The 27,743-nt window shown below is 32.9% G+C and overlaps 5 protein-coding genes and 1 non-coding gene across 8 annotated transcripts; 1 reads left to right on the plus strand and 5 right to left on the minus strand.

Moving 5' to 3' along the window:
- Nucleotides 1–1,135: 1,135 nt before the first annotated feature.
- On the minus strand, nucleotides 1,136–3,209 carry LOC106348317 (dnaJ homolog subfamily C member 17). Of its 2 annotated transcripts, none has more exons than XM_013788039.3 (4): nucleotides 3,045–3,209; nucleotides 1,724–2,432; nucleotides 1,453–1,635; nucleotides 1,136–1,357 (listed from the first exon to the last, which is right to left on the minus strand). In XM_013788039.3, the coding sequence occupies exons 2-4, from the start codon at nucleotides 2,408–2,410 to the stop codon at nucleotides 1,337–1,339; spliced, it is 891 nt and encodes a 296-aa protein (XP_013643493.2). In that variant the 5' UTR covers nucleotides 2,411–2,432; nucleotides 3,045–3,209; the 3' UTR covers nucleotides 1,136–1,336. The 2 variants fall into 2 exon arrangements, with proteins under 2 accessions (XP_013643493.2, XP_013643492.2); XM_013788038.3 differs by having other exon boundaries at nucleotides 1,724–2,429; nucleotides 3,045–3,172.
- Nucleotides 3,210–5,066: 1,857 nt separating this feature from the next.
- On the minus strand, nucleotides 5,067–8,279 carry LOC111198675 (protein AMEIOTIC 1 homolog). 2 transcript variants are annotated; one of them, XM_022687646.2, is made up of 9 exons: nucleotides 8,092–8,279; nucleotides 7,473–7,846; nucleotides 6,997–7,398; nucleotides 6,738–6,899; nucleotides 6,588–6,645; nucleotides 6,414–6,497; nucleotides 5,979–6,322; nucleotides 5,776–5,893; nucleotides 5,067–5,561 (listed from the first exon to the last, which is right to left on the minus strand). In XM_022687646.2, exons 2-9 carry the CDS (start codon nucleotides 7,817–7,819, stop codon nucleotides 5,472–5,474), a joined length of 1,605 nt encoding a protein of 534 aa, XP_022543367.2. In that variant the 5' UTR covers nucleotides 7,820–7,846; nucleotides 8,092–8,279; the 3' UTR covers nucleotides 5,067–5,471. The 2 variants fall into 2 exon arrangements, with proteins under 2 accessions (XP_022543367.2, XP_048591015.1); XM_048735058.1 differs by having other exon boundaries at nucleotides 7,473–7,991; nucleotides 8,092–8,245.
- Nucleotides 8,280–9,597: 1,318 nt separating this feature from the next.
- On the minus strand, nucleotides 9,598–12,691 carry LOC106352015 (transcription factor SRM1). The gene is made up of 2 exons (XM_013791707.3): nucleotides 11,503–12,691; nucleotides 9,598–10,982 (listed from the first exon to the last, which is right to left on the minus strand). Exons 1-2 carry the CDS (start codon nucleotides 11,871–11,873, stop codon nucleotides 10,370–10,372), a joined length of 984 nt encoding a protein of 327 aa, XP_013647161.2. The 5' UTR covers nucleotides 11,874–12,691; the 3' UTR covers nucleotides 9,598–10,369.
- Nucleotides 12,692–13,579: 888 nt separating this feature from the next.
- LOC106348315 (bidirectional sugar transporter SWEET12) lies at nucleotides 13,580–15,712 on the minus strand. The gene is made up of 6 exons (XM_013788036.2): nucleotides 15,447–15,712; nucleotides 15,295–15,331; nucleotides 14,903–15,113; nucleotides 14,666–14,827; nucleotides 14,447–14,566; nucleotides 13,580–14,068 (listed from the first exon to the last, which is right to left on the minus strand). The coding sequence occupies exons 1-6, from the start codon at nucleotides 15,496–15,498 to the stop codon at nucleotides 13,784–13,786; spliced, it is 867 nt and encodes a 288-aa protein (XP_013643490.2). The 5' UTR covers nucleotides 15,499–15,712; the 3' UTR covers nucleotides 13,580–13,783.
- Nucleotides 15,713–22,790: 7,078 nt separating this feature from the next.
- Nucleotides 22,791–22,862, plus strand: TRNAQ-UUG. Its single transcript has one exon. It is a non-coding gene; the product is annotated as a tRNA-Gln (tRNA).
- Nucleotides 22,863–25,097: 2,235 nt separating this feature from the next.
- On the minus strand, nucleotides 25,098–26,116 carry LOC106348314 (ankyrin repeat and SAM domain-containing protein 6). Its single transcript, XM_013788035.3, has one exon. The coding sequence runs from the start codon at nucleotides 25,811–25,813 to the stop codon at nucleotides 25,100–25,102; it is 714 nt and encodes a 237-aa protein (XP_013643489.2). The 5' UTR covers nucleotides 25,814–26,116; the 3' UTR covers nucleotides 25,098–25,099.
- Between the last annotated feature and the right edge of the window lie 1,627 nt (nucleotides 26,117–27,743).

Genomic DNA, 27,743 nt, shown 5'->3' on the forward strand with positions numbered 1-27,743 from the left:
TAAATGCAAACTAGGAAAATAAAATTAAATGACTGTTGAAAATGTTAACTAATGATTAGCTGTACCAGATATTTATGGATTAATTTTGTATTTTATTAAGGGTATGAATGGTGACTAGGGAACGACGAAGAATAATACATTTCCTAACGTTCCTAAAAAAAATTACCATTCACAAAAAATAATAATTTCCTCTCATTCCCTTTCATTCTTTTTTTTTGTAGAGAATTAACGAACAAAATTATTCCTTGATAAAATTGATAAGTAACAACCATTCTTTTTCATTCCTGCTATTTTATTTCCGTACATTCCTTTTTTATTTCGTTCCTCTTGTTTTCCGAATAGTCACCAATCAAACCCTAAGAAAATCAATGTTTTGGAAACCGGACCGGACATTGACGTAACTGGAGCATTGGTCGGATCGGTCCAACCGGTTAAACTGGATTTTAAATTTTAATCTAATTTTATGAATAACTATAAATTTTTATATCATTGCTAGAATTTAAAAATAATATGAAAAATCAAAAATAATATAAATATAATAAAAACTAATTTATGTAGATAGATATTTGAGAAATAATAAAACTTTTACGAAATTTTTAAAAAATTACAGTTTTTTTTTATTTTTTAGCTTGAATTTGAAAAACCCGGATTTTAATATCGAATCGGATTATCAGTTTTAGCGAATTTAATCAGTTTTTGACTGGGTTTGCCAGTTTAACTCAAATTGAGTTTTTGATTTGAAGGGCCAATCACGGTTCGACTGATTAGTCCAGTTTACAAAGCACTGGACAGAACACTATTTTTATGTTAGCTGTACCAGATTTTTATGGATGAATTTTTGTATTTTACTGACAGAACACTATTTTTATGTAAAGTTTTCAACTTTGTGATAGGTATATATGTGTGCTTAATGCTTTTAGGTCAGCGAATACCATTCCCTGTTTTACCCAAACCTGATTTTCTTTTATCATTAAAAAAATATTTTCAACACGTTTTGAATTTTCTGCAAAATATCAAGGGAATCATCTTCTGTTTTGAGAAAGAAAAAACAGAAAAAGACAATTTTATGCAAAACGAACACGTGAACTCGAGACATTAATTCCCCACAATGAAAACATTTGTATGACTTTTAGAGTTAGAGAATTATACTAGATTCTATAACAATCATTGATATGAGTATGACAATGGATGTCCACAAATACTGGTTGAACTCTATATCATTACAACAAAAAGAACATGCCAGGACCACGAGTCTATGATATGAAATAGAGACTTCCACTTTGGTCTTGAAGAAGCTTGATGCTTAACATCATGTGGCTTAATTATACTCCTTTTATCATTTCTGGTTCATAGCCGCCTATTCAAAGATAAAAGAAAGTAGAAAAATATGAGAAAGTTGTGGCATCTATTTCAATAGATCAACATGAATGAATGTTTGGAGTAGAAACTAACCTTTTTCAGTCTTTCCATGACCTGGTCTTCATAAGCTTGATAGCCAGCACCTACTATGTTACTCTGCGGTTCCGCTTCTGCAGATTTCTTAGCGGTTGAAAAATCGGTTTGTGCTGCTCTTTGAAGAGGTACAACTAGCAATGGGTTAGAGAGATCACCACACAATGTTCTCGTCGCTGCTACCTATAAGAAAAGAAAACAATCAACGATTAGCTTCTTTGTTATATAACGAAATGAGAGAGATACCAAATTAAGTAAAGATAACACTCACAGCTCCTTCTTTCGTAGCCATTACAATAACAGCGGAGCACTTCTTCTTGGTACTCCTAATCACAACATCTTCAACCTCACCAAACTCTGAAAACACTTCTCTGAGCCTTCCCGCGCTATAACCTTCACCAATTGTTTCCCAAGAAACCTTCAACACTCTCTCTTTATCAAGCTGAACACTAGCACCAGCTCCACTTTTATCTTCTCTTCTCTTCTCATCTACACCACCACTCTCAGGAGGAGTTTCGAAACCGCCTCTCTTCTTGGCATGTTGTGCACGTATCCTATCCACCTCCTCCTTAAGCTTCCTCGCGATTCTCTCCTCTTCATCATAAGGTCTAGCCGCGGCATGACTAGGAGCAAAAGCAGAACGACGCTCCCTTTCCTCCAGATCAGACATCATCTTACGCCTCTTGGAATCCACCTGCGATTTCTTGTGCTGTTTCTCGCGCTGGATTCTAAGAAGATCATCGAACAGCTTTCGAGCTTTCTCGTCTTTGAGAACCTCGTAAGATGTCTTGAGCCTCTGAAACTTCTCATGAGCATCGGGATCGTCTCGGCGTTTGTCCGGATGCAAGTCCAAAGCTTTCAACCTGTATGCTTTTGAAATCTCTTTCTCGCTAAGATTCTGAGCTTCCTCTCCAGAGGGTAAGCCTAGAACTATGTAATGGTCCACAAACTCCTCCATTTCTTCCTCCTTCGTCACCCAACTAGTCCAACAGAAAGGAGAGTTAGTAATCTGAGAAAGCTTGACAACTCCAATTGCTTAAAAACAGATATAATGCCAAGTGACATGCAAATACTACACTGATAGTTTTTTTTAGAGCATCATAGAATGAACAAGCAAAGATAAACCACAGAAACGCAATTCAGGGTCTTTCTTGCTCTCTTACACTACCCATCAATCAAAGTTATAAACTTGAATAACTTACACGAAAGTACCAGCCAATGAAGGAGCAGATGAATATCTGAAGCTTTTAATTTTCAATTTCAGAGGAATCTGTTAAAAAAGGTCTCTCCTTTAGGGTTTGTATAACCGTCAAGGATCGAAGACATGAGTTCAAGGTTCTTAAGGCTGTTATGAACTAACCTAAAAACATGGACTGTTGTTGTTTACTTCCGAATCAATTACACACTCACAAACACACAAACCTCATCAAGAGATTTGGAGTTAGCACACACAACAAAGCTATCTCGAACTAAAGTGAAATCATTACGAATCAAATCGGTAACCCTAGAACTTAAAGTTTCCTTCTCTTAAAACTATCGAGCATGTTAAAACGGAGGAACAGAGAAAGTTACTGCTTGAGAAATCGAGTTACCTTTTGGAGAATTGATGATACCAACGAGGAAGAGGAGGAAGAAGAAGATGATGAATCAGTCGATCGCGTGAGCCGTCGTGGATTGAAGAAGATTTTGAGTTTAGGCTTTGCCAATCCCAGTTTTTTATTTTAAAAAAATCTGTAATTTTGACCCCAAAAAAAAAAAAAAAAAAAAAAATGTAATTAAAACAAATAAAAGGACAATTTAACAAATCTGAGAAACATTGAGGACCGAAGAAGAAAATATTGGATTCGTGGAATATCTTTCAACCTTTAGTGGCACCGTTTAAAGGGGGCTCAAGGCTTGCAACAGGCCCATTATTATTGACTATGCGGATCTGTCATTTAAACCAAACCAGCCGGTTCGTTTCGTATTTACTTCTGGAGGATTATTTACACAGTAACAGATGATACAAAAGGAATACTAGATTCTGACCCGCCTTTAAAAGGGCGGGTATATTTTTAGAAATTTAAATTTCATATTTGTGTTTTTCTTTGTAATCATATTTTTGTTTTTCTTTAAAATCATATTTGTATAAATCTTAATCAAAATCTATTTTATAAAATAATAGCAATTTAAAAGTGGGCAAATCTCCAAAATAGCACATTTCTAAATTTATATCACAAAAATAACACTCAAAAACTAAAATGACCAAAATAGCATTTTATCTTTTGAAAAATTTAAATTTTTTTATTTTTCAAAATTTGAAATCTTATCCCCAAAACCTCATTTCTCAACTCTAAACCCTAAAACCTAAACTATAAACCCTAAACCCTAAATTATAAACTCTAAACCCCACCCCTTGAGTGCTATTTTGTGACTTTTGGCCTTGAGTGCTAGTTTGGGAACAAAAACTTGATTTAGTGCTATTTTGGTCTTTTTCTCTTTAAAAGTTGATCCGACATACGTTCGGATCTTTGTAATCATATATGCTCGTATGTCTGTTTCTTTGTAATCATATTTGTTTATTCTAGATTTTGATATAAATCAAATTTATTATAAATAAATTTGTATTTTTGATTATTATTTACATTTAAATATTACAAAGAAAGCATTATGATTGTGCATATTATAATATATTTAATTGTTTTAATAGAATATATATTGATGATGAAATATGTAATGAGGTTTTAATAAAATCAGGATATTTTTGCATTTTTGCATTTTTAGAATTTTGAATTATTAATGTAATTAATAATATTAATACTTGAAAATCTATGTGGCATCTACCCGTAAGTCTAGGTCTCGGATCCGATTAAATACGACCTATATACTCAAAATATTGATTTACTGTATTGATTTGAATTTTTCTAAATTTAATTTACAATATAATTTTAATATATTTTCGCGATAGTTTCATATTTTATCATATTCCACGTTAAAAATGGTAAATTGAGTGATATGCATATAATTTAGTTCAAATTTTGGATTAAATTATAAAATTTATATTTAAAAACTCCGTAAAATCTGGTTAAAACCAGAAAAATTTCATTGACCCGTGATCTGATAATGGTTGACCGGAAAAAACTTAGATAAATCTAATGGTCATCTATATGAAAATATTATAAAGTTGGTAATTTGAGTAATGTAGTGTGCTTTAGGCGGATTTGGACGCTACCAGCAAATTTATAGATTTGAAATGTTGTTATACATACATAGATATGTTCTTTATTTATTAAATAAATAGTAATAATGTCAATTAGATATGGACCACGGCCTGTATTTTTAGCTAACAGATAAAAAAAATATTTGAGAAAAATACTATATTTGTATTTCTGGTCATGAGAAAATAATTTGTGGGTTAAATAATTTAGTTACAACAATAAAGGAAAAGTAGTAAAAAGGAGTGGGTCCCGCCGGTTACAGGGAAAATGATCAACTCGTCTGGAAAAGTACGTAACTGTCATACCGTGGTGTGTGTATGGTGTGTGTATGTGGTGGTTATCATATAAAAAAGTATGTTTCGTTAAAATAATAGTTGGACCAAACAAAAATCAACTGGTCATGCTGCAGAATTAATAGAATAGATGATTTGTACTTTGATTATTATTTAACAAGTAACAATAATCCGAACTCAAACTTATCAGATAGAAAATACTACGAGAAAGAAAAGCTTACTCAAGAACATGATTGTTAAATAAGAGAGTGGTCAGGGGGAAATATACAGCAAACCAACCACTACTATTAAAAGCGTCTCTCTCTCTCTCTACCTTGGGGTATCATTTTCATGTAGATGATCACTTCTACCTCTTCCTAAATAAAACTTTCCAGCCTCTTTCTTTTCCCTTTCTTTTTTTGTTCAATTTTTAGCAGAAACCCTGTACAAGTCTCCAAGGGATTCTTCTATGTAGGTGAATCGAGATCATTATATGATGAAACAAACGTTGCTCTTGTCTGTATGGTTAAATCCTGTTTCGCTTTGATTCTTATCCCTGAAGAGCTCGCACAGCTTCTGACATTTCCATTAGCTGCTGCTCCGCTTTGGCTTTCCAACTCACCAACTCTTTCAACGTTTCCTGGAAAAAAACAAATACATGATGATTCTTATACAATGGACTCCTTAAAATCATGAAGCACTAGCAAAATTGCATGTATAAACTATCTAGAGATGCAATGTGTGGCAGTTGAATGAAGCAAAAGCTATGAGATGATGGGAGGGTGGTAAAGTCACAGCTAAGGGTTACAAAAGATGATGATCCAAATTCAACTGACCAATGCTGACTACGTTACCTGAGAAATAATATTTGGGTCCTCAATATCTGATCTTGGACCTGCAGTCATCGAAGAACCTGGAGTCAACTCAGCTTTGTCCTGATTGGAGCTTCTTGAATCACCTCTGGTCATGCAGCTATATAGGGAAAGCAAAAAATATTAGACAAAACCATAAAGCCTACCTACTCTTGGAACCTAGAAACCAAGTAAACCGCTCTAACCTCTCTGTCCTCTGCATTTCGGAGTTGAGCACTGACTGCTCCTCAAACCACATATGGTCCTGTAAAGAGCTTTTGCGAGCATTTGGTGGAAGCAAGTAGGTATCCGGCCTGACAGCCTCTGCATCTGGTAGAGCATCGATAAGGTCAGTATCAACATCCCATGGTTCGAAACCGTCCCCAGTAAAATCATCCAAGTTGGCACTATGCAATAAATGTTCCCAGCTTTGAGGATCTGGACTGAAGGAATTGCTCCCATTTGCCTGCCGACCGTTCTGCGAGTTTGAAATTCCCACCAGCTGCTTTTCTACTTTATCTTTCCACGAAACTAATTCCTTAACCATGCACTGCAACAAGGCGAGGCGTGGTAGACACAAAGCTTTATCAGGTTAAAATCATTCCTATGCAAAGAAGTTACAAACAAATTTGGTCCTAGACCTGTGTCGATGCCAACGAATTTGAGATCTCCGCAATTTGCTTTTCAGTCTTTACCCTCCAACTCATAAAATCCTTGATTAATTTCTGCAAACAGAAAAGTTTTGAAACTCTCAAACTATGCTCTCATCTTCACACATTCCTTAGACAAACAAAAATATGATCTCAAAAGGTCACCTCATTTGCATCAGCATTATTTGGTAATTCTGGCTTGGATATATGTTTTTTTAAATCACTGCATACCGCAAAGAAAATAAGCTTACAAAACTAGAAACAAAGCAAAAAAAATGTTGAAAGCTCAGAATATTGCAGAAATATTAGTATTACCTCTTCATTTTATCAATTTCTTCCCTAAGCTTTGAGGAGACAGCAGATGATTCTTTTGATGAACTCTGAATCTTCCACTGAGCTAGAGGAATGGAGTCCAGATCAGGAATTCCGGATTCACGTTTAATTAGTGCCAAATCAGATACAAGTTCTTTGATCTCACTGCCATACCACAAACAAAACGAGACTTTCAACCATATCTCAACTTCAGAATAAGCAAATACTGAAACTCAGAATCTCGCAAGCATAATTTATTTACCTCCTCATTTTATCCATTTCTTCCTTAAGCTTTGCAGGGGACTCAGACGGATCAAGAACCCCAGGTTCAAGTTTAATGATATTGTTCACATTCGGAAGCTTCCACCAAGAAGGGGGAGCCCAGTTAGAATCACAAACCCCAGACTCAAGCTTGATTTTGATCAAATCAGCACTCTCTAGCCAATACTGCATGGTCCCTTCGGTATTATGACACCTCCTAAACCGCTCAGCGCCACCGGGTGTTACATTCCCATCAATGTGCTTCAACAAATGGTCCAACAGGCCAGTATCACCGATTCTCCTGCGAGCTGAAACTCGCAACTCAGCCCGTGGAACAGGCCTCTCGAAAGAAGCACCTTTCTCCTTCAATATCTCGAATAACGCACGCTCCGCCTTATCAATCCTGTCACAATACAAAGATCATCAAAAGACAAGCAAGCTTGACAATTAAATAAAAAAGGTTCGGTCTTTGGATACCTTTCAGTATTCCAACGAGTAGTCATCCCTCTGCGATGACAGGTCTTCTGTTTATCCAAACTGCTCTCACTCTTTGCTGAGAATCTTCGAGATTTCTCCACTAATCGAGAGATTCGTTTCCTCTTCATCACCCCACTCGCTACAAGAACCTCAGATTCTTCCTTCTCTAACTTCACAGTAACCAAAGCTTTACCCGATGAGGAGCCGTCATCGGAAGAGACGTGCTTGTCCTTCTCTAACTTGACTTTAACCAAAGCTTTCCCGGAGGAGGAGCTGTTACCCTCTCCATGCTTCTTCAACGCCAAGCTAGCCTTCAGCTTGATCGGACGAATCTCCTTCTCCGTCATCTCATCTAGAGCCTCCCCTCGCGATTCCTACGCAGAGAGAGAGAGATAGAGATAAGGGTACGAAATGATGCGAAACCAAAGAGAGAGATAATGTCAGAAGCTAGGGTTTTTGTTATCCTCTCCGCGGCGGCAATTTTAACGGCGGCGTAAGTCTCTCTCTCTATCTCTATCTCTATCTCTCACACACAAAGCATTAAAATCAACGGCGTAGATTAAATCGCGATTAGCGAAATTGACGATATAGAAAGCTAGAATCGAGATCAGGGAGGCACCGTAAGATCGATGTGGAGCGGAGGTGATGGAAACGCCGTCAAAGGTGAGAGAGAGAGAGAGTGTGTGTCGCGTCGTGGAGGAGCCCTAATAACCACCGCCAAAAAATCCCTAATTCTATTCTTCCCCCCCTTGTTTATTTTATTTTTTTCATTTCTATAAGGAATTAAAGAGATTCGTCTCGCTCGCCGTTTATTGCATCAACCAATCGTATAGGGACTTGTGGCACTGACTTTGACCACTACTATTTTTATTTTGATCCGAACAACCGAACCGAACTTATTCCGAAAAACAGTGAATCTAATAAAATATACAATGGATTTAAAACTTTTGTATGTGAATAATCGACCGCGATCCGAACCGAAATATTTTAGGTACCCAAAAAATTTAAATCATTGTTATGTGCATACAATTATTTTTAAAAAACTTAGTATCTAATCAAAATATTAAAACTATCTAAAATATCTAAAAGTATAAAAAATTATCTCTAAAATAGTTTTAAAATATTCAAAATATCGGAAACATCTGTCAATTCTTCATCTAAATATCAAAATTCTCCATCTAAATATCAAATTGAACCAACTTTGATGTTAATTTTATTCATTTTGTTATATACTATTCACATTTATATGTTGTATATTATTTTAATTTTGGATTTTGGCAATCACTCTATCTCCGCAGGAGCGAATAATCCGTTGTTGTCTCAGCTTTTATTAAGATATATTTAGTTTTTTAATTTATTTGTTTAGTATAATTTAAATGGGTGTACAGACCCGAACCGAATCCGCAAGATTCAAACGAATCTGAAACAATAAATATTCGAGTATGACTAAAATTTCTAGACCCGTAAACTTGAAATTCGAGTAAACCCAAGCCTAGTTCAAACGGATATCCTATATAGAAAACTATTCCTACCTACACATATTATCAAATAATATATGAAAATAAAATATTGGTTCCTACCTCTACATACACTATAGTAAAATAATGTGTTATTTTTGGGTTCATCCCCTAGGGTGAACCATCAACGACTTATTCTTCGGTTCACCCCTAGGCTGAATCTCTAGGTTCACCAACCAATAGGATTATGTTATTTCAAATTTGATATCTTTTATAAAAGGAAACAAAATATTGTCAAGTTATATTATGTTTTTAAAATAAAAAGGTAAAAAAAAATAGTAGTTACAAAAGAAAATAATTTTTTTAAAAAATATTGTTAATGTCATCAGCAAAACACTAAACCCTAAATCCTAATCCTTAAACCGAAACTCTAAACCCTTGGGTAAACCCTAAACCCTTGGATAAATCATAAACTCTAAATCAAAAACACTAAACACTAAAATCCTAAACCCTTGAGTGTTTTAGTATTTAGTGTTTTTGATTTAGAGTTTATGATTTATCCAAAGGTTTAGGGTTTCGGATTTAGGGTTTAGGGATTAGGATTTAGGGTTTAGCTTTTTCCTAACAACGTTAAAAATATTTTTTTTTAATTACTACTATTTTTATTTTTTATCTTTTTATTTTAAAAACATAATATAAATTGACAATATTTTGTTTAATTTCCTTTTATAAAAGATATCAAATTTGAAATAACATAATTCTATTGGTTGGTGAAAATAATATACGTAAAATAATATACGTAAAACTTGATCTCAATTATCAAACTATGTCAATAACTATATCAATTATGCTTGATGTATGGTAACATGTACCAATGTCTCTTCTTGTTTTTATCTTCTTTTTACTAAAATTTGGTACAATGGTTCTGCTTGTTATTATACTTTCTTCTTCTTCTCTAGATTTGCGGCGACACTTCTTTGTTTTGTTTCCACCAAGGAACTTTACCGGAGATAAGCTCATCTGAGCAACCACTCCCTCGAGTAGCAGATGACGAACATAAGCAATGAACGCGTAATCTAAATATTTTATATTAGTTTACTTTATGGATATAAGTGTTTATTTAACTTTGTAATGAAATATTTTTATCATCGTGATACTTGTATGATATATTTTTTTTAAAAAAATTAGTAGTATCCTAGAGAATTTCTCTTAAAATAATATAATATTATTTAAAATAAATTATACACATATATTATAAAATAATTAAAATTATAATATTCTTAATTTTTGATATATTTATTTGTAAATATTTATATCCGTGCATAAACACAGGAAAATAACTTGTTTAATCATTTGAAATAACAAGTCAAACTGAATATTAAGTTTCTTTAAACCATTTTACACCTTAACAAGCATATAAAACAGAGGCCTCAGACCTATCTAACGAGATGTAGGTGCATATGTCATGTTGTACGAAGCTGCCATGTTAAACGGTGCACTAGGAACCGAGGAGTAAGGTGCTCTTGAAACCGAGGAGTAAGGTGCTGAATGATGTTGAACTCCGTAAGCCATGTGAGGTGGAGCCAAGCGGTTCATGTTACTTCCGAATGGTGAGACCCTATGTCCAACCATTGATTGGTCTACGGTGTGGGTGCCATAGATAGGTATATTCACCGATGGTTGCAAAGCGGCTTGCATGTTCCATTTGGTGGGTGTACCATACATAGGATGGTCTTGTGGTTGTTGTAAAGTAGCTTGTGTGTTCCATAGGGTTGGTGTGCTATATGTAGGATGATGGTCTTGTGATGGTTGCGAAGTGGCTTGAGTGTTTTGCCATGTATTCGGACTATGCATTGCTGAGGTGTTACTGCTTTCTCCAACGTCACGGTCATGAATGCTTTGTCTCGTTTTGTTTTTGGTCTTAGAGTTAAGACGTGAGAAGTATTTCTGAGCATGACTTGCGACTTGAGTTGGCGTTCTTGTCACTACCAAGTGACGAGAAATACTACGCCAATCACCTTTTCCATATTTTTCCAGACCAATAAGAAACTGGCTGTTCACGAAAAAAACATCACAAGATTCAACATCTTATATATATATAAAAAAAAGTATATATATATATCAACACTGAAAAAATATGGGAAAAATATATATATCAACACTGTAAAAACATACCATACAAGTTTTACCAGAAAAACAAACACCATACAAGTCCTTCTATCATAAAAAAATATCATAAATTATAAATTATATTTTTCAAAAAATCATAAAAAAATACTTCATCCGTTCCCGAAAGTAAGATGTTTTAGATTTTTTACTTATTCCACAAAGATAGATTTTCTATATGTTTAAGGTACTTTTTTATACTTTTAAGAAATATTAAATAAAAATATTTGAATTGATTAAATTTTATTGGTGAAAAATTATTTGAAAGTGTATAATAAAGTAAAAGAAAAATTAAATTATAAACATTTATTGAATTCTTAATAAACGTGAATATTTTAGAAAATTTTACTTTAGGGAACAGAGGGAGTATCATTTAACTAATAAGTGAATAATACGCAGTAGTAAACCTGTGTTCATCCGGTGTCCATGCAATCCCCTTACGTCGTCTTTGCTTTAGTTTTGGTTTGCATTCTTGCGTATCCTCACATTTTCGATCGATGATGCCATACTCCGAAATGTTTGTATCTTTGGCATGTGTGCCTTCTGAAGAATCGTACTCAGGAAGAGATACATAGCTTAATTCAATCATCAGAACATCACGTAGTAAAACCTCGTAACGTTTTAAAACTTGCTCCAATGTTTTTCCATGAACAACTCCAGCAATCTTTTCCCAGCGATCCTCAGTTTCGTCGGCATAAATTGCTAGAGCTTTCTCAAAAGCAATATCATCATCCCTGCTCCACGATGAACCACCACTGGTTTTCTCTCCTATGCTCATTTTCTAAGCAATTCTGTTACAAATATATAAAAAGTTAGACCAAAACTAGAATGATGATATACTATTAACTTGAAGTCGTAGATTATGTTTTTATAACCACACAAACTAGCATTGATAAAGACGAAAGTTTGTTTATTCTAGAGATAAACCTTAACAGACGTTTAAAAACAAATCAATTTTCATGATACGCTATATAGCTTTTATATTGAAAATTTTATTTGTGATTTTTTGTTTTCCCTTTTTTGTTTGGTCCCTATTTCTATTCCTAATCCTATATGGTGCATAATACATTGTACCAACAATCATGTTACAGATGGTAAGCTACATCGACTTTGACTTATTATTTCCTTTTGCAGTAGTGTATAATGGAAATAAATCTATATTTTCAAAATCATATTTTTGTAATAAATAAAAATGTACTTAGAACCAGAGATTTATTATGCTCATTGAGGTGTCAACTATAATAATATACAAATTTTGACACTTTTACTTCATTGTGAGGTAAAATTAATTTATTCTACTTAAATTTACTCATGCATTTTAACTACATAAGATGGATGACATCTTTAACTAATAAAACCTTTGTATAAGCACAATATCTTATAAAAATTTAATCATCACTCCTTTTTTTATTAACCCTAACTAGATCTTAGATCTTGACCCGCGTCCCCGTGCGGTGTTGGATTTAACTTGCGTTCAATGTAAATTTATAAACCAATAATTTTATAAAATGTCAATTTATATTTTTATGTTTTGTAAAATATATTTAGAGTAGAATATATTATATTATAATATAGATGTTTGATAATAATTTTTTATCTGTACGTAATATTATATTTATAATTTTATAACTTGATGCAATTTAATGTAATTGTAATATTCATATATTAACCTATTGATTTTTTTTGTTTATTTATTTAAAATGATTTAATTTTTTTACAGTAGGTTTTTATGAATTATTATTAATTTATGATATTTGGTTTTCTTGAAAGTTGTATTGTAGCAGATTAATATATACTATATATTACAGTTTGTGTTTTTATTGTAATTAATATATTTAGCAAAAAGAAACAACAATTCATTGTAATTAATTTATTTTTTTGATTTTAAGTGAAGTGGCAGATTTGTACATGAGAAAGAAATGCAATGGACAAATGTGTAAATAAAAAGAAATATTTAATCTGATATTCGTATTTCCAAATAATTCTCATTTAATATGCTATCCAAGTTTCTAGACGACAAAATCTGTAAATGAGAAAGAAATAAGTGACTAAATATTTAAATAAAAAAATATTTAATTTGCTATCTTTGTTTCCAAACAAATTTCATTTAATTTACAATCTAATTTTTCAAACAGTACCAAAATGTAGTTCTAAGGCCTAAGACAAAACCGGTTGTTTAATTTCTTCCAAACGGAAATAGAACTTAGGGAGCTAAACCTCCACAAAACCACTCTTGTTAACTCCAAACATATAATTATTCCATGGCTACTTAATTAGATTTTTTTTTACTATTTATCGTATATAGGTTATTGGTCTCTTATTTTTTTTTAAGGTTGGTTATTTATGAATGTATAATTGTACACCACGTTTACAATCGTATCAATTTTTTTCTTGAAAATAATTTAATTTCAACAAAAAGACGAGAAAATTGCACATGGGTAGATTACGACGGAATTATACACTAGGGAGAACGATTTTATAACCTTTCAACGGGAAAATAAGGTGATATTCATATCCAACAGATAATATAATTACACTAATAATTAAAAGAAGAGAAAAATCATCTCAGGATAATGTAATTCCCGAGATAATTAATCCTCGACTTGGCACACGTAGATGGTGATTGATGATATCAAAATAGAGTACAAAGTCAACAATGCAAAAGATAGGCAAACAGTTTTTCTGTTTTTAACAAGCTGCAGTGGAGTGTGTGCCGTTTTTAACTCCCTGTCCATTTTCAGTTTCAGCCTTCCTATCATTACATATACACTTGTTCGCCGTTGGCACGACTGTGATCTCTGCTGGTTCAGGAGATGCCAGTGTGCCTAGCTTCAGCATATCAATGCTCACCTCCGGCAACTTAGCGGCTTCGAGTTCTTTTTCCACCAAATCCGACGGCGTTTTGCAGTATTTGAAAACCACGTAAAGTATCATTTGAAGTGCACCAAGAGCAAACCCGATCACGTTGGGGAACTGCGATATCGACAGATGAAAAGTATTAGTGCTCAAAGCAATATTAACTACTTCTTATTTTAATATATGAACTTTTCACTTTATAGATCCATATCATTTTGTAGTATGGTTACGTGCAATATACTACTAATATTTCTTTATAGCAGATTTATAGATAGAACTCTTTTGTAAAAGATGTTTTTTTAAAGACAAAAGGAGTATCTTTAGCGTTTGTGGGATATATAAAATGTAACACGACAATAGTACCGAACAAAAGGGTTATGTTTTTTGTGAATCCATGTCTCTCTTTATCTATGATAATTAATTTGTATATAGGCTCAGGTATATAGAAACAAAAGCAAATAATGATGATTATGATAATGATTTAGGATGACTTACAGCAACGTAGATATCCCTAAGAGCAAGACCATAAAGAAGCCAGACGACCGCACTGATGGTAAGTGTCAAGGATAAGCTAAACGGCATGTACTCCACACTTTTTGTCTTTATCACCGTTCTCTGTTTTTAATATATATACAAACATTAATTAAATCAGAACATAATTTCATTTTCATTTACCATTATATATGTAACACTAGCTAGCTAGACTATACTTACGATAATGCTAAGCGGCGCAGCGAAAACGCAGACAGAGAATCCGACACAGATTCCTCCGATTATCTTTGCACGTGTGGATCCTTTTGCTAAGAATTGGCAGAGGAGGAGAATTAAACAGAATCCTCCAAAGTTCATAAGCAACAAGAGCTTCACCGTTAACATCTGCACCAAAAGTATCATTAAATATAATGAATCTCACATATATAATTGGTAAGGGCTAATCGAAGAACAACATACTCGCGCTTTCTTGGTGGCAAAGGCAACGAATATGGCGATGTATATGGTTTCGATGAAGCAACCAAAGGAGTTGATGGTGACGAGAAGGAAGACATCTTTCTTCTGAGTAGCGTAGTAGAGCCAAAGCATCGCGCTGAAGAGCGCCACCACGTAAGGAAGAGATTGAAAATCTTCTGTGGTTTTCTTCTTCCAAATCCTATAGAACGTTGGCCTGCATCCATATCGAATCATCTTGGCAATTAAATAGTGATATCTCAACTGGTTAATTTGGTTTGCTATATGATCATTATTATAGTTGTTAGTTCTAGTTATAGCGAGATAGTAACATATAACGCATGTGCTGATATATTAAGATTCTCATGTCTTAATGAAGTAAAGATGTGACTACTTACACGGGAGAGAGGAAAACAGCAAAGGAAATGATGTTTCCTGAAATATATATGATTATAATGGAAGTATAATGTTAGTAGACATACCCGCTTTACAATATGGTTATAGGTTTATGATGATATCAAATTTGATATAAAAGGAGATAAATCCATACCGAGCAAGCCGAAGGCAAAGGCCCATGTGTTCTGAGTGTTGAAGATAGCCATGTATATCGATCTTTAAGAGTCTTTTGGATAAGGAAAATTATAGGTCTTTGTTTGTATATGAAGAGAAGACGAACTCTTTGAGGTAAGAAAGATATTAGCTTTGTAAGTGTTTCTCTTAAATCAAAAGCTTATGGCACGACCTTAGCATTTGGGGACTTCAGGTATATATAGTGGAAGGTCTCAGGAAGGAATGGGGAAGATATATGTTGTGTGAATCATAATATAATTAAAATATATATATACTTAAAGTATTATTGTCTTTGTAGGTGTACTGCAAAAACAAATGTCCTTAGAAAATTATTCACAAAGCAAATCCACACCAATATAACTTTTTGATAAATAATGCATGTCGATTTCGGTTTAGGCCAACTCTTTCTTTTAAAAGCTTTATGTCTAGATTCTACCTATTTCACATATATCTATATGTGATTTGTTTTTACATGTTACAATGTTTTCTGCAGTTTGATAAAATTACAAAGCTCTTGAATAAATTACGTTTCCAAGAAAATTAGTTCACGTGAAATTGTACGTAAATATATATTGCCGTTTTCTCTTTTAGTAACTTTTTTATTCTAAATTTACGTTTCTCAGTTTTCAAATCATTTTAATTTTTTTTTGCCGTTTCTCAATCATTAACATTTTGCCCGTACATACCCCAATCAACTAAAAACAGTTAATAACACATAGATAGATGCTCTCTTTCATTTGTACTTGAATTAACATTTGTTTCATCAACGATATTCACGTTTTGTTCTTACGTTTTAAAAGGTAAAATAAACGGAAAGAGAGGTAGACGGCTTAACTAATGGAGACCTATTGGCTGTGTTTTTCTTGTCAGAGCTACTGGTCAAGATTAATACAGTATAGTTCAAATTCTCAAGTAATAATTGAATGATGAAAGCATAGAAGTACCCTTTATTTAACGGTTGGTCGATATAACAATTTGTTAAACTTCATTATATATATGATTTTATTTATAAACGCAAAATCAAGATAAGATTTTGGCAGATCATGGGTGCAAGGTTTTTTATATGGCTAGGCTCCAACATGAAGGAGAAAAAGTTGGCCTAGAATGCAAGTAAGTAGTTATGGTAGGACCTTATATATGGTTTTACTATATGATTCTGGCTCACAATTAGTGCCGGTCTTTGAGTTTTATGACTGAAAGCAAAAAAAAAAAAAAAAAAAAAAACTACTATGTGATTTGAACTTGGAACGTGACGTTCTAAACTACAATATATATTTTTTTTGAAAATGAAAACTACAATATATATACTATAAGATCAATTTTAGTAAAAATAACTGAAAATAGTTTACAATGATGGAAGTTGGAAGCATATGCTTCTACAGCTTCCTTCCAAGGTCGGGGATCAGTATAGACTAGACTGTTATATATGGTTAGTTGAACGTAACGATCAGGTTAATCGTAGTAACTCATTATGCTTTCAAATGTTTAATTGAAGAGGTCATTCTGTTAGGGTGGTTGTCTTTTCTAGTAAAATATTTCTTTTAAACTAATTTATTCTAGTACAAATTATAAATGAAAGACAATTATTCAAATGAGTTATTTCAATTATGTACATAATGACGAGGGTGTTCATAATTTTGAAAAATCCATCCGTATTTGAGCAATAGGCTAATAATATCTCTTTCTTAACACTGCAAGAAGATGCTTAGTTAGGTATGTGGTTGAAAATGACTACGGCATCAAAATAAAACTAAATACTATTTCACATATATAATTTATCAGGAAAATAATAAAGGGTATCATGATTTATTGGAACAACCGTAAGTTTCAGATACAAAAAATTTCCAATAAAATAATTCCAGACACATAACTTTTAACAATTTTTTTTTTTTACAAATTAATCTCTCATACTAGAATATATATATGTATGTCATAACACCCACACAAAACAAAAATATACGCCATTGTATGTATAGACAAGTATGACTGCAGCGAGGAAGCTATTACTTTTGGACATCAGAAATAAGGTGCATTCAGGATATGAAATTAATTTGGGAGGACCTTTGGATCCTTTCGTTGTCAGCTCGACCGGGCTCGGGTCCGGGTTCCAACTGTGAACCCAAAGATGATCGTAAGTAGTCTTATCAATCTAGCTACAAAAGAATGGAATGTTCGTTTACTGGAACAATATATAGCTCAAGAAGATATTCCGCTGATACTGAGTTTGGCCATAAGCCCTATCCATCGACGTGATACATTTTGCTGGAGCTACACAAAGAATGGACATTATACTGTTAAATCGGGGTATTGGGTTACTACAAACTTGATGAGGGATGAGGAGGATTTAGAAGTTTTACAACCCAGCATTACAAAACTCCAAGCCTTTGCTTGGAAGGTAAAAGCGCCACAAAAGATTTACCATCTTATATGGCATTTAATATCAGGACATGTAGCGGTAACAAAGAATCTGGTACGCCGCAACATGCCATGTGACAATTATTGTCCAAGATGTGGAGCACCAGAAGAGACCGTTACTCATGCTATCTTTGAGTGTCCACCGGCCTTACAAGCATGGGAGTTATCATCAATGCCATCGAGCCCTGAAATCTTCCCAGTACCAAGTATTTACGCTAATATGGACTATCTCTTTTGGAGAAAGAATGGTATTCTGGAGCCAGAAAATGATAGAAATCCTTATCCTTGGATAATTTGGTACATATGGAAAGCTAGAAATGATAAGTTGTTTAGAGGCATAAATAGAGATCCACTGGAACTAGTCATGTATGCAGAGAGTAGTGCCAAGCTTGGTACAACGCAAGAGACACTGAACCGCGGTTCTGCCACAGGTACAGACTAATGAAGGAACACAAGCCTTAAGCTTGGGTGCTATTTGTATGGTGGATTGTTCATGGACCTCTACAGCTCAATTCAGTGGAATGGGATGGGTTTGGAAGGATACAATGGGGAAGATACAATTCATGGGATCAAGGAACTTGCAGAGGAGGGAGACAGCGTTACACTCGGAACTGGAAGCGCTACAGTGGGCAATGGAGAGCATGATACAACACTCGTCCTGCCAGAGGTTTGGGACGGACTGTAAGGACCTGATTGCGATGCTAGAACAGCCACAAGATTGGCCTAACTTCTCAACATAGCTGGAAATCATTCAAACTCTTCAGTTGTGTTTTTCGGAATTCAAGATCAGCTATTTCCCAAGGATGCAGAATGAGATTGCGGATTCGCTAGCTAAGAATGCACGTTTTTTTCATAGACCTTTATGTTTTATTGGTTGTTCTATTCCGGTATGGCTCCCCAGGCCACCTCAAGTTTGAGTAATAGAATAGCCGTTTGTTGTCAAAAAAAAAAACAAAAATATACGCTTGAGAGGGTTTACTGGTAGATAAATTTAGAGAAACCGTAAAATTTAGAAAATCTATTGTTATTGGTTTATGTATTTCTAAAATCCTAGCAAAATATATTGTCATTGGTTTGAAGATTCTCTAACTCTATTTAAAAAAATTGTTATTGAAAAAATTTACTTATCATTTATTTTACAATTCTATTAAATTCTATAGTTATTGGAAAAAATAAATTCTTTATATTTTTACTCCTTCGAGAATACCAAGTATAATACAAAAACACACACATACAAACACAAGTATTTCATTTTGTTTGTAGTTCCTGAGAACATATCTTACACGAACAACTTCAGTTCCTTCTGGCAATTTTATTGGTATTCTTATCATTCTTTTTTCTTAGAACAATATTCTTATCATTCTAACATCAGCATCTAAGAACTGTTAACAAAAAAAACATATCATCATTGACATTTGTACTCGAAGAACAAGAGTATAAGTTGATAACAAACAATAACATGAATTATTTTAATAAGAAACATTTCTTAACAGATGAAACAGTTTATGAACTAGAGTTTTATGACGAAGTATTATTGTTACAAACTTAACTTCATCCGAATCAATTTTATATGTATGTATATACTTACTACGATTTTCCTGTTCCATTTAGCACAAAGCGAGCATACTTTAAAAATAAGACTTGGCTAATATAATACAAAATGTGATATAAGCAATATGTATCAATTATGTGAAGATATATATGCTTTACAAATTACGTCAATTATTTTAAATGAAATTTCTAGAAAAACTTGTATATATTGTCTTAGAAGGAAATATTTTTTGAAAAATATATATATGGGAGTTCATAAATGTCAATAACAATCAATGAAAATTTATACACAATATTTGATAAAAGTTCATAAGATACATGTTAAATCTACTTAACTTCTTAAAATCACTCAACTTTTAAAATCATCAAATTCCACACAAATTCTCCTCCCTAGACCATGATTAATGGGAATGGGAGTTCTTAGAGATAGAATTCTTAGCGTAATTTAAGAACCGGTTCTTAACTTTGACAAAGAAAAAAGTTAAGAAATGGTTCTTAAATAAGTTATTTAAGAACCGGTTCTTAATATTTTTCTTTGTTAAAGTTAAAAACCGGTTCTTAAATTATGCTAAAAATTTCATTTCTAAGAACCCTTATTGATCATGCTCTTAGTACTAAGGAAATGATAAAAATACACGTGTTGTAAATTTGTAATCAACTTGTTACGTACGTAGACTAGCTAGAGAATTCTTATGGCAGAAGAAAATCATGCAGATAAAATAAATAAATAGAAAATGAAAAAAAAAATGAAGAGGTGAGCAAACAAGAAAGCAAAGCAGAAAGACGAACTGAAATGTGGTTCTTCTAATGTACCAAGTTGCTCTCACTCTTTTATGTCCAATCATCTTCTCTCTATGTTCTTTTGCTTTTTCTTTTCTTTTATTTTCTGTTTACTTCGTCTATCTTCCATTTTACAAAGAGCAACTTGCGTTCAGGAAGATTGATATATACATGTATACAACATGATAGTTCTGTAACTAAATATCCTCTATAAGTTGTAAACTTAATTTTTATGCTTGTTATTATGTTTAAACGCGCATTCCTGACAAAAGGCCTACAAGAAAACTTTCATATCTTATTTCAGTTTGCGATCTTACATAAGATACTGAATCTATACTCTGGTGGAATATCTGTTTCCAAATAGTAATCAGGATCGGATTTATATTTGTAGATACTAAACTAACATAAATAGATAAATAGAGTGATTTAACTAAATAAAAATCCTATGTATAGTCAATGTAATGAGAATGATTCAAACCATGTTTTTCTATAATTAGAAATGCACAGTAATAAAACAATGAACCAACTAATATTATATTTACTGCCGTACGTGCCATTAAGAAAACGACACTATGTTCAATGCTTTTGGTGACTAAATTTTGCAGTTGTAACTTGCAATGTCAGTTGTGTCCTCTCTAGTACAGAGTCATTACTGGAACATGTTAACAAATGCTACGCTACTACGTGTCTTTATCTTAGCCTAAACTTTTTATTTATCACTAGTGCTATGTATTTAATTGAAGATTTTTCAGTTGCCTCTGCACGAGTTTATGATTAATTTTTCCTTCAAAGTCCAGCACCGTTGAAGATTTTTCCAGTTGCCTCGGCAAGAGTTTTTTAATAGCCATATCTTTCTCTTTTTGATGTAAAGTTTTTATCTGACCAATAAACGCAAAAGAGAAAGGAGGTGCGCAGGAGAAATCCCTATCGAGTGATACAATTACGTCATTGGGTAATTGAATCCTTTATATTCCAAACTTTTTGGTAAATCATTCATGGCTAACCGTGTCCATCGTGAGTCGTGACGTGGGATTATGTTTCATGCAAATATTTAAATATTTATAAGATACGAGAAAACAAAAACTAAATGAAATATGCATGAAGATAACGAGCACGTCGATCGGCTTTATCTAGAGGCCCCTGTATAAAAGAGAAAGATGTAAAGATAGATCCGAGAGGATGTGTTTCAAAAAAAAAAAAAATCAAGAGGATATGATATGACTGGCCGAATTTGTTATTGCCACTAGATAAATATCACATCTTTAATAAGTAGCTTAATTTTTTTTACCAAATTAAAGAACTTAATTTTTTAAGATAAAAATTAATAACCTAAATTTCACGTCTATGCATTTCAATCCCTTTTTAATGTTGAATTGTAAGATCTTTATTTTTATTATATAAATTTGAACATGTAATTTCCTTGTTTTAATTATACTGTAGTATGTATAGTTAGCAAGATGATCCTGCAAACTGTTATTTTATCCCACTTTTTCTCTTCGAGACAACTTTCTAAATCAAATGGTGCTTTGAGAAGAGGTGATGGAGTAGATCATTATCTATGAAAAATGAATTTTAGTAACAACCCTTGGGAGTTGGGCTAATCATTCATTATATATGCCAAACATAATAATCGAGTGAGGATCATTTGTGTTGTGTTATTTTTAGGATACTACCGTGGTGCATGGTGCAAATTATAACTCTTTATGTTGTCTAAAGCTGAAGCAAATCGACCAATTTTCCCAGCTAAATCAAACTAATTTGGAATTTGCACCACATAATATATTTTTCAAGGAGTTAATTATTACATTTTAAAAGAAGGAAATGTACAAATATTAAATAAACAGAGAGATAAGGTTTACGTACCAATTTTTTTTTCTTTTCTGTAGAATAATATCTCTAATTATTGAAGGCTTTATTGGACAATATATGAGTGATGATTCCACTCCCATGTAAAAGAAGAACGGGATAATATCAATCTTTTGTGTTTTTCCTCTTTTTCCTTTCACTTTTCTCTATAAATGATTTATTTCTCTTTTTTTGTAACACACTAAGAACAATAATGTGTCTTCCCCAAAATCTGCTAGAGAACACTTGGCAACTTGTTTAGTTGTATTATGATTGGGAGAGTGCGTATTATATATCCCATTATCATATTGTCTATGAAAAAATCAATTATATTCGAGAATACGAATTAGAAATGAAGATTATCTCCATCCACTATTAGGCAAAACGTTTGAATAAAGGTTCCTTCATTTGGCTTTAGTACAATTGGCCGGTAGCTTTGGTGAACCAAAACTTAGTGTTTTATGTTTTTCAGATATTTAAATATTTTAGTATGTTTTTGTTGGTCAAATTTTTTAAAAAGTTTACACTCAGATTTATAAAATTATAACCTAATATCTATATACATCTCAAATACTTATTTATATTTTTAAATAATGCAATCGATTTTGGGACAGTAGCCTAAAATTGAAGTATCTAGAGAATTTTTGGATTAAGTGTTGATCAGAAAAAAAAAAGGGGTTAGATTAAGTTAAATAACACAACAGATAATATTATTTTAAAATTAAAGACATCTGGTTCTATGGTGTAGTGGTTAGCACTCTGGACTTTGAATCCAGCGACCCGAGTTCGACTCTCGGTAGGACCTTTATTTTTAAAGCTTCAACAGTAACTATTGCATTTGGGCCATTTTGTTACTTTTCCAGTCATTTGGGCCTTTTTGTTATTATTCCAGTAGGACCTCTTTTTCTTGCTTCAAGAAATATGTATTGAATTTAGGCATTTGTGTTATTATTCCAGTAGGACCTCTTTGTTTATCTTAAATCTGTTGTTCCGCTGCTTTATACAAGAGGGAGGGGGTTGATAAAGGATAATGAGTGATTCTTTGAACCATAATTCCATTGTCAATGGTGGTGCTCGAGGTTAGTCACCATCTGTGTTCCCAGCTGTAGAGTTTTAAAAATAAATTAACAAACTATATAATACATGTCTAAAAATTAACATATCTTAGAGTTTTATATATAGAATAATAAATTATCTAAAATGAATAAGCATAAAAATATTGGTAAAAATAAATCCAGTTTTGAAAGATGGGTCAGAATTTAGCATAAATTAAATACAAAATATTTTTAAAATATATTTTCTCATGAATATATTAATTTTCTTAATAACTAAATGCAAATACAATAAGATAAATATATAATAAGAAGTGGTAAATACATACGGTTTAAACAATTAATTAATTATAACATGTAAATTATAAAATTTATTGTATTTGAAATAGTTATATAAATATTTAAGTATATGATTAACATTAAAAATATATACCACTTATGTTCTAAAAAAATAATTTATGTATAAAAAAGTGAAAACAAACACCCGTGCGGTTGCACGGGTCAAAATCTAGTTTGTGTTATTATTCCAGTAGGACCTCTTTGTTTATCTTAAATCTGTTGTTCCGCTGCTTTATACAAGAGGGAGGGGGTTGATAAAGGATAATGAGTGATTCTTTGAACCATAATTCCATTGTCAATGGTGGTGCTCGAGGTTAGTCACCATCTGTGTTCCCAGCTGTAGAGGTTCTTTCCAAATGATTAGTTTAGCTTACATTATTCTCTTACTTAGTTACTTTTGTTTCTTAGCAGCTTCACACTTGGAAGTTGGAACGTGTTTTGAGATAACAAATTGCAGGAGAACATTAGAGGACACATCCAGAATTACTGGTTGACAACTGAAACCATTCAGTATTGGCGACATATTTCAGGAACTCTGTTGACCAAATTATCCATTGCAAAGTCAAGTTTTCTAAGCCCAATTAGAGTTTTTGAAGTCATGAATGAAAGTGACTTTATCACTTTCTATCCTCCTTCCAGGCATATGTTTACTCAGATGAAGCTCTCAGCATTGGGAGAAATTAGTAAATCAGGAAAGGGTATTTGTGAACTCCTGGGAGTTGACACAGCTGATGATGGGAACCTTTACTATAACAAATGTTCTTACTTGTTTATATACTGATCTTCTAACTGGACATCTTCAGCGGTCTAAGCTTTGTTTTTGTAAATCAAAATTCTAACCGTTTAGCTGAATTCAAAAGAAATAAAGGTAGCAGTAACCTTCGGTCCTTCACTCAATAGTAAAAACAAACTCCGAGACTCTCTTTCTAAAAAAAAAAAAAAAAAAACTCTGAGCATGTTGATAAGCCTTCGGTCTCTATACCACATTCCATGTGATGCTTAGGTGAGTCGTACACTTCTCAATTTCAACAAAAGACCAATCAACTTATTTACGTTCAACTTTTACAAGAGCTCATCCATCCAATATTTAAAGCATCAATGTCCAGCTCATCTTTACACTGCATCCATACCAACTTATATTGATCAAGAACAACACCGATTACAATCACAAATTAGGATTTGACAAAGAGTCCCTATCTCTCCTATAGTCACAGAAGACTATATCCCTCACATATCTCTCACAAGACTCAATCTCTAAGAATACTCCTCTGTTCTATCTATAGTACTCTCACGGTCTCACCTCCACAATTCTATTATCCTCTTAATGACTTGATTCTTGTTAATTTCATTAGCAGCTTGTAATACAGCGAGTCTACATCTATGTATAGTTTATCTTACCGAAAAATGTTAAAAGAGCTTTTATTTCTCCAAAACAAAAACTCTTTGCATGTTAGAAATTTCATAATTGTTATGGTCAATATCTAAACCATAAGACACCAACAAAAAGAAGGTCAAATACAATCACCAATAAGCAAAACCTGCTTCTTCTTCTTCCTTTTCATCCTCTAATACTACAACTACAAACACTACTGAAAGAAAAAGAAAAAAGAGCTTCAGACATTGCAATGGCTGTCACAAAAACAAAAGACTTTCAAGAAAACTCTCTCCCAAGCTTCTGAATAGCACAAAACATCTTCCTTCTCGACCCAACGACATTGATCCCCATGTCCTTGAGATCCTCCAACGTCAACAAAGGCAACACCTCTTCATCAACCTCATGCATCTCAAACATTGGCCAATACCTCCCTAACCCCAACCCCCGCAGCCAAATCTTCACTCCCGACATCATCTCGTACCTTGTCCTACTCTCAAACCCTTGTCTCTCCTTCCTCCGATTCTCCTCCTCCTCCTCCTCCTCCTCCGGACTCCCCGAATCCTCTCTGCTGAAATCGCGAAACCCTTCCTCCAACTCTTCTTCATCTTCTTTCGCCGCCCAACTCGACCTGACTCCTCGCTTCTCTCCGCTCGAAGTTTTGACCCACTTGTTGACCCGCAAAGCCCCGATGGGAATCGGATCTTCGTCTAGGGCGTACCCGGAGCTCAGGTTCGTTAGGGTTCGAGTCCTCGACGGAGGCTTCCCGCTCTGATTCGGCTCCTTTCCGTTGCTCCATCTCGAACGCTGCCGCACGTGCGAATCGTGCGGCACTTGCTGGTACTGGTCGCCGCCGCCGATGTCTCCCAACCGAACGCTCGGTCTTCTCAGTCGTTTCGATCCGGCGGATGTTTCCGGAGCTTCGGCTGAGGTGATGAAGCCTAAACCGCCGTTAGTCTGGTGACCTTCCACTAAGCGCTGCAACTCGGCCATGGCTCAGCGAGAGAGAGAGAGAATTGAAGTTTTGTCTTGTCAGTTTCTCACTGTGGAACCATGCCCTTCCACTAACATGCGCCAATTTTGGAGATTGGCGAAGATGACGAGAAGAGGATTTTGTTACTCTTTTTTATTTTTATTAGGGTTTATGTGGAGAAAATTAGATGTGAAAAAGAAAGAGAATCGTCACTCGGAAAAGAAACGACGAAGTGAGTGAGTGAGAGATAGAGAGATGAAAAAATGTGTTCAATAGTGGACACGTGTTTGGGAAGATACTGTTTTGTACTAATGGTTTACTGTCCTACTTCTTATACAGCCCACTCAAAGCGTACATTTATCTTCAATAATCATTGCTTATAATGACATAAATAAGATTTATTGGCACCTTAGATTTTTTTTCTACAATCAACTTTCTTGTTTTTCTCGGGGTTAATTGTGAATATCCCATTTAATTTTTTTTTTAGCATATCACACTTTTGATGCAAAGGTATAGTGTATCACAACTTAATTTATTTCTGATAAAAGGACTATTCCAAGTATATTCTATTTCTACTTTATCATCAATTATTAATAACTTTAATTTTGTCATATTTACTAATTTTACATAACTATTTTTTTAACAATAATCCAACATAATTAATATTTAATATAAATTAAACATTCCCACATTATAAATTTATTACATAACATGAATAAACAAACACAAAACATCATAATTTTTGAAAATCACTATATATATAGTTTTTCAATACTTGATTAACAAAAGTGTTTATAATTTAGATATGAGTTTATTTATTTTTGATTCTTTTTCTAAAAATGAATATTCATATGCTCTTCGATATAAACATCACGTTATATGAAAATAATAGTCAAAACTTTTAATTGGATAATATTAACATTATAATTTATTTTGGGAAAAAAATAAGAAAAACGATTAAGTACCAGTTTACGTTTTACAAAGTTCATCTTAAAAAATTAAGACCTGAACATCATTTCTCCAAATTTAAAGCAACAATGTTCATTACTTCATCTATACTGTTATTTGTGAAGTAAATTTTCGGAACGAAGCTCTCACGTTAAAAGTTAGCACGATTAATATCGTTTATACGCTTAATGAATAAATTAAATAAATTAGATAAAATAAAAAATGAATTTAATGTTTATTTGATTAGATGAGTGCTTACAATTAATAAAATAAAAATTATCAATAATTTAAAAATATATTTAAAATAAAAAGATAATTCATATATATATTGTGTTGTTATCTTAAAAAAACAGAAAATACATAATTAAATATTAAGTAAAATTAGTAATTCTATATAATTGAAAGAGAATATCAAGTGATCTCTAAGATTTATATATTATTTATTAATAATGAATATAGTGTACAAAGGAATTTTAAAATGGAAAATTGCTGCAAATAGCACATTCATAGTACCACTTTTCATGTTTACAATAACCACTTTTACCATAACTATTAATGAAAGGTAAAAGACAATTATACCCTTAGGGTTTAGAGTTGAGGGGTGAGGTAGGGTTTTTGGAATGTGAAATTTAAGATTCTAATAAATATATAAATAAATACTTAAAAATATATAAAAAATAGTTTCAAACATAATTTTCGTAATTTGAAAAGTAATTTGAAAAAAAAAAATTGGAAAAAAGTTACAATTTTTTTTTTAAGTTCGAATTTGAAAAAGTATAATTCGAAAACATAAAAAAATTTTTACTTTTTTTTTAATTTTTATTTTGTTTTTTTAATTAAATAATAATTTATTATATATAAATAACAAGGGCATAAGAGTCTTTTGCCACATAATGAAAAGTGTATTTTTGAAAATGTCTCTTTAGTGGTGGTAAAAATGAAAAGTGGTACCATAAAAGTGGTAAACATGTAATTTCCTCACCTCTAAGATTTTTATATTAT

This window comes from Brassica napus, chromosome A6, assembly GCF_020379485.1.
Source record: "Brassica napus cultivar Da-Ae chromosome A6, Da-Ae, whole genome shotgun sequence".
In the NCBI taxonomy this organism is placed as follows: domain Eukaryota; kingdom Viridiplantae; phylum Streptophyta; class Magnoliopsida; order Brassicales; family Brassicaceae; genus Brassica; species Brassica napus.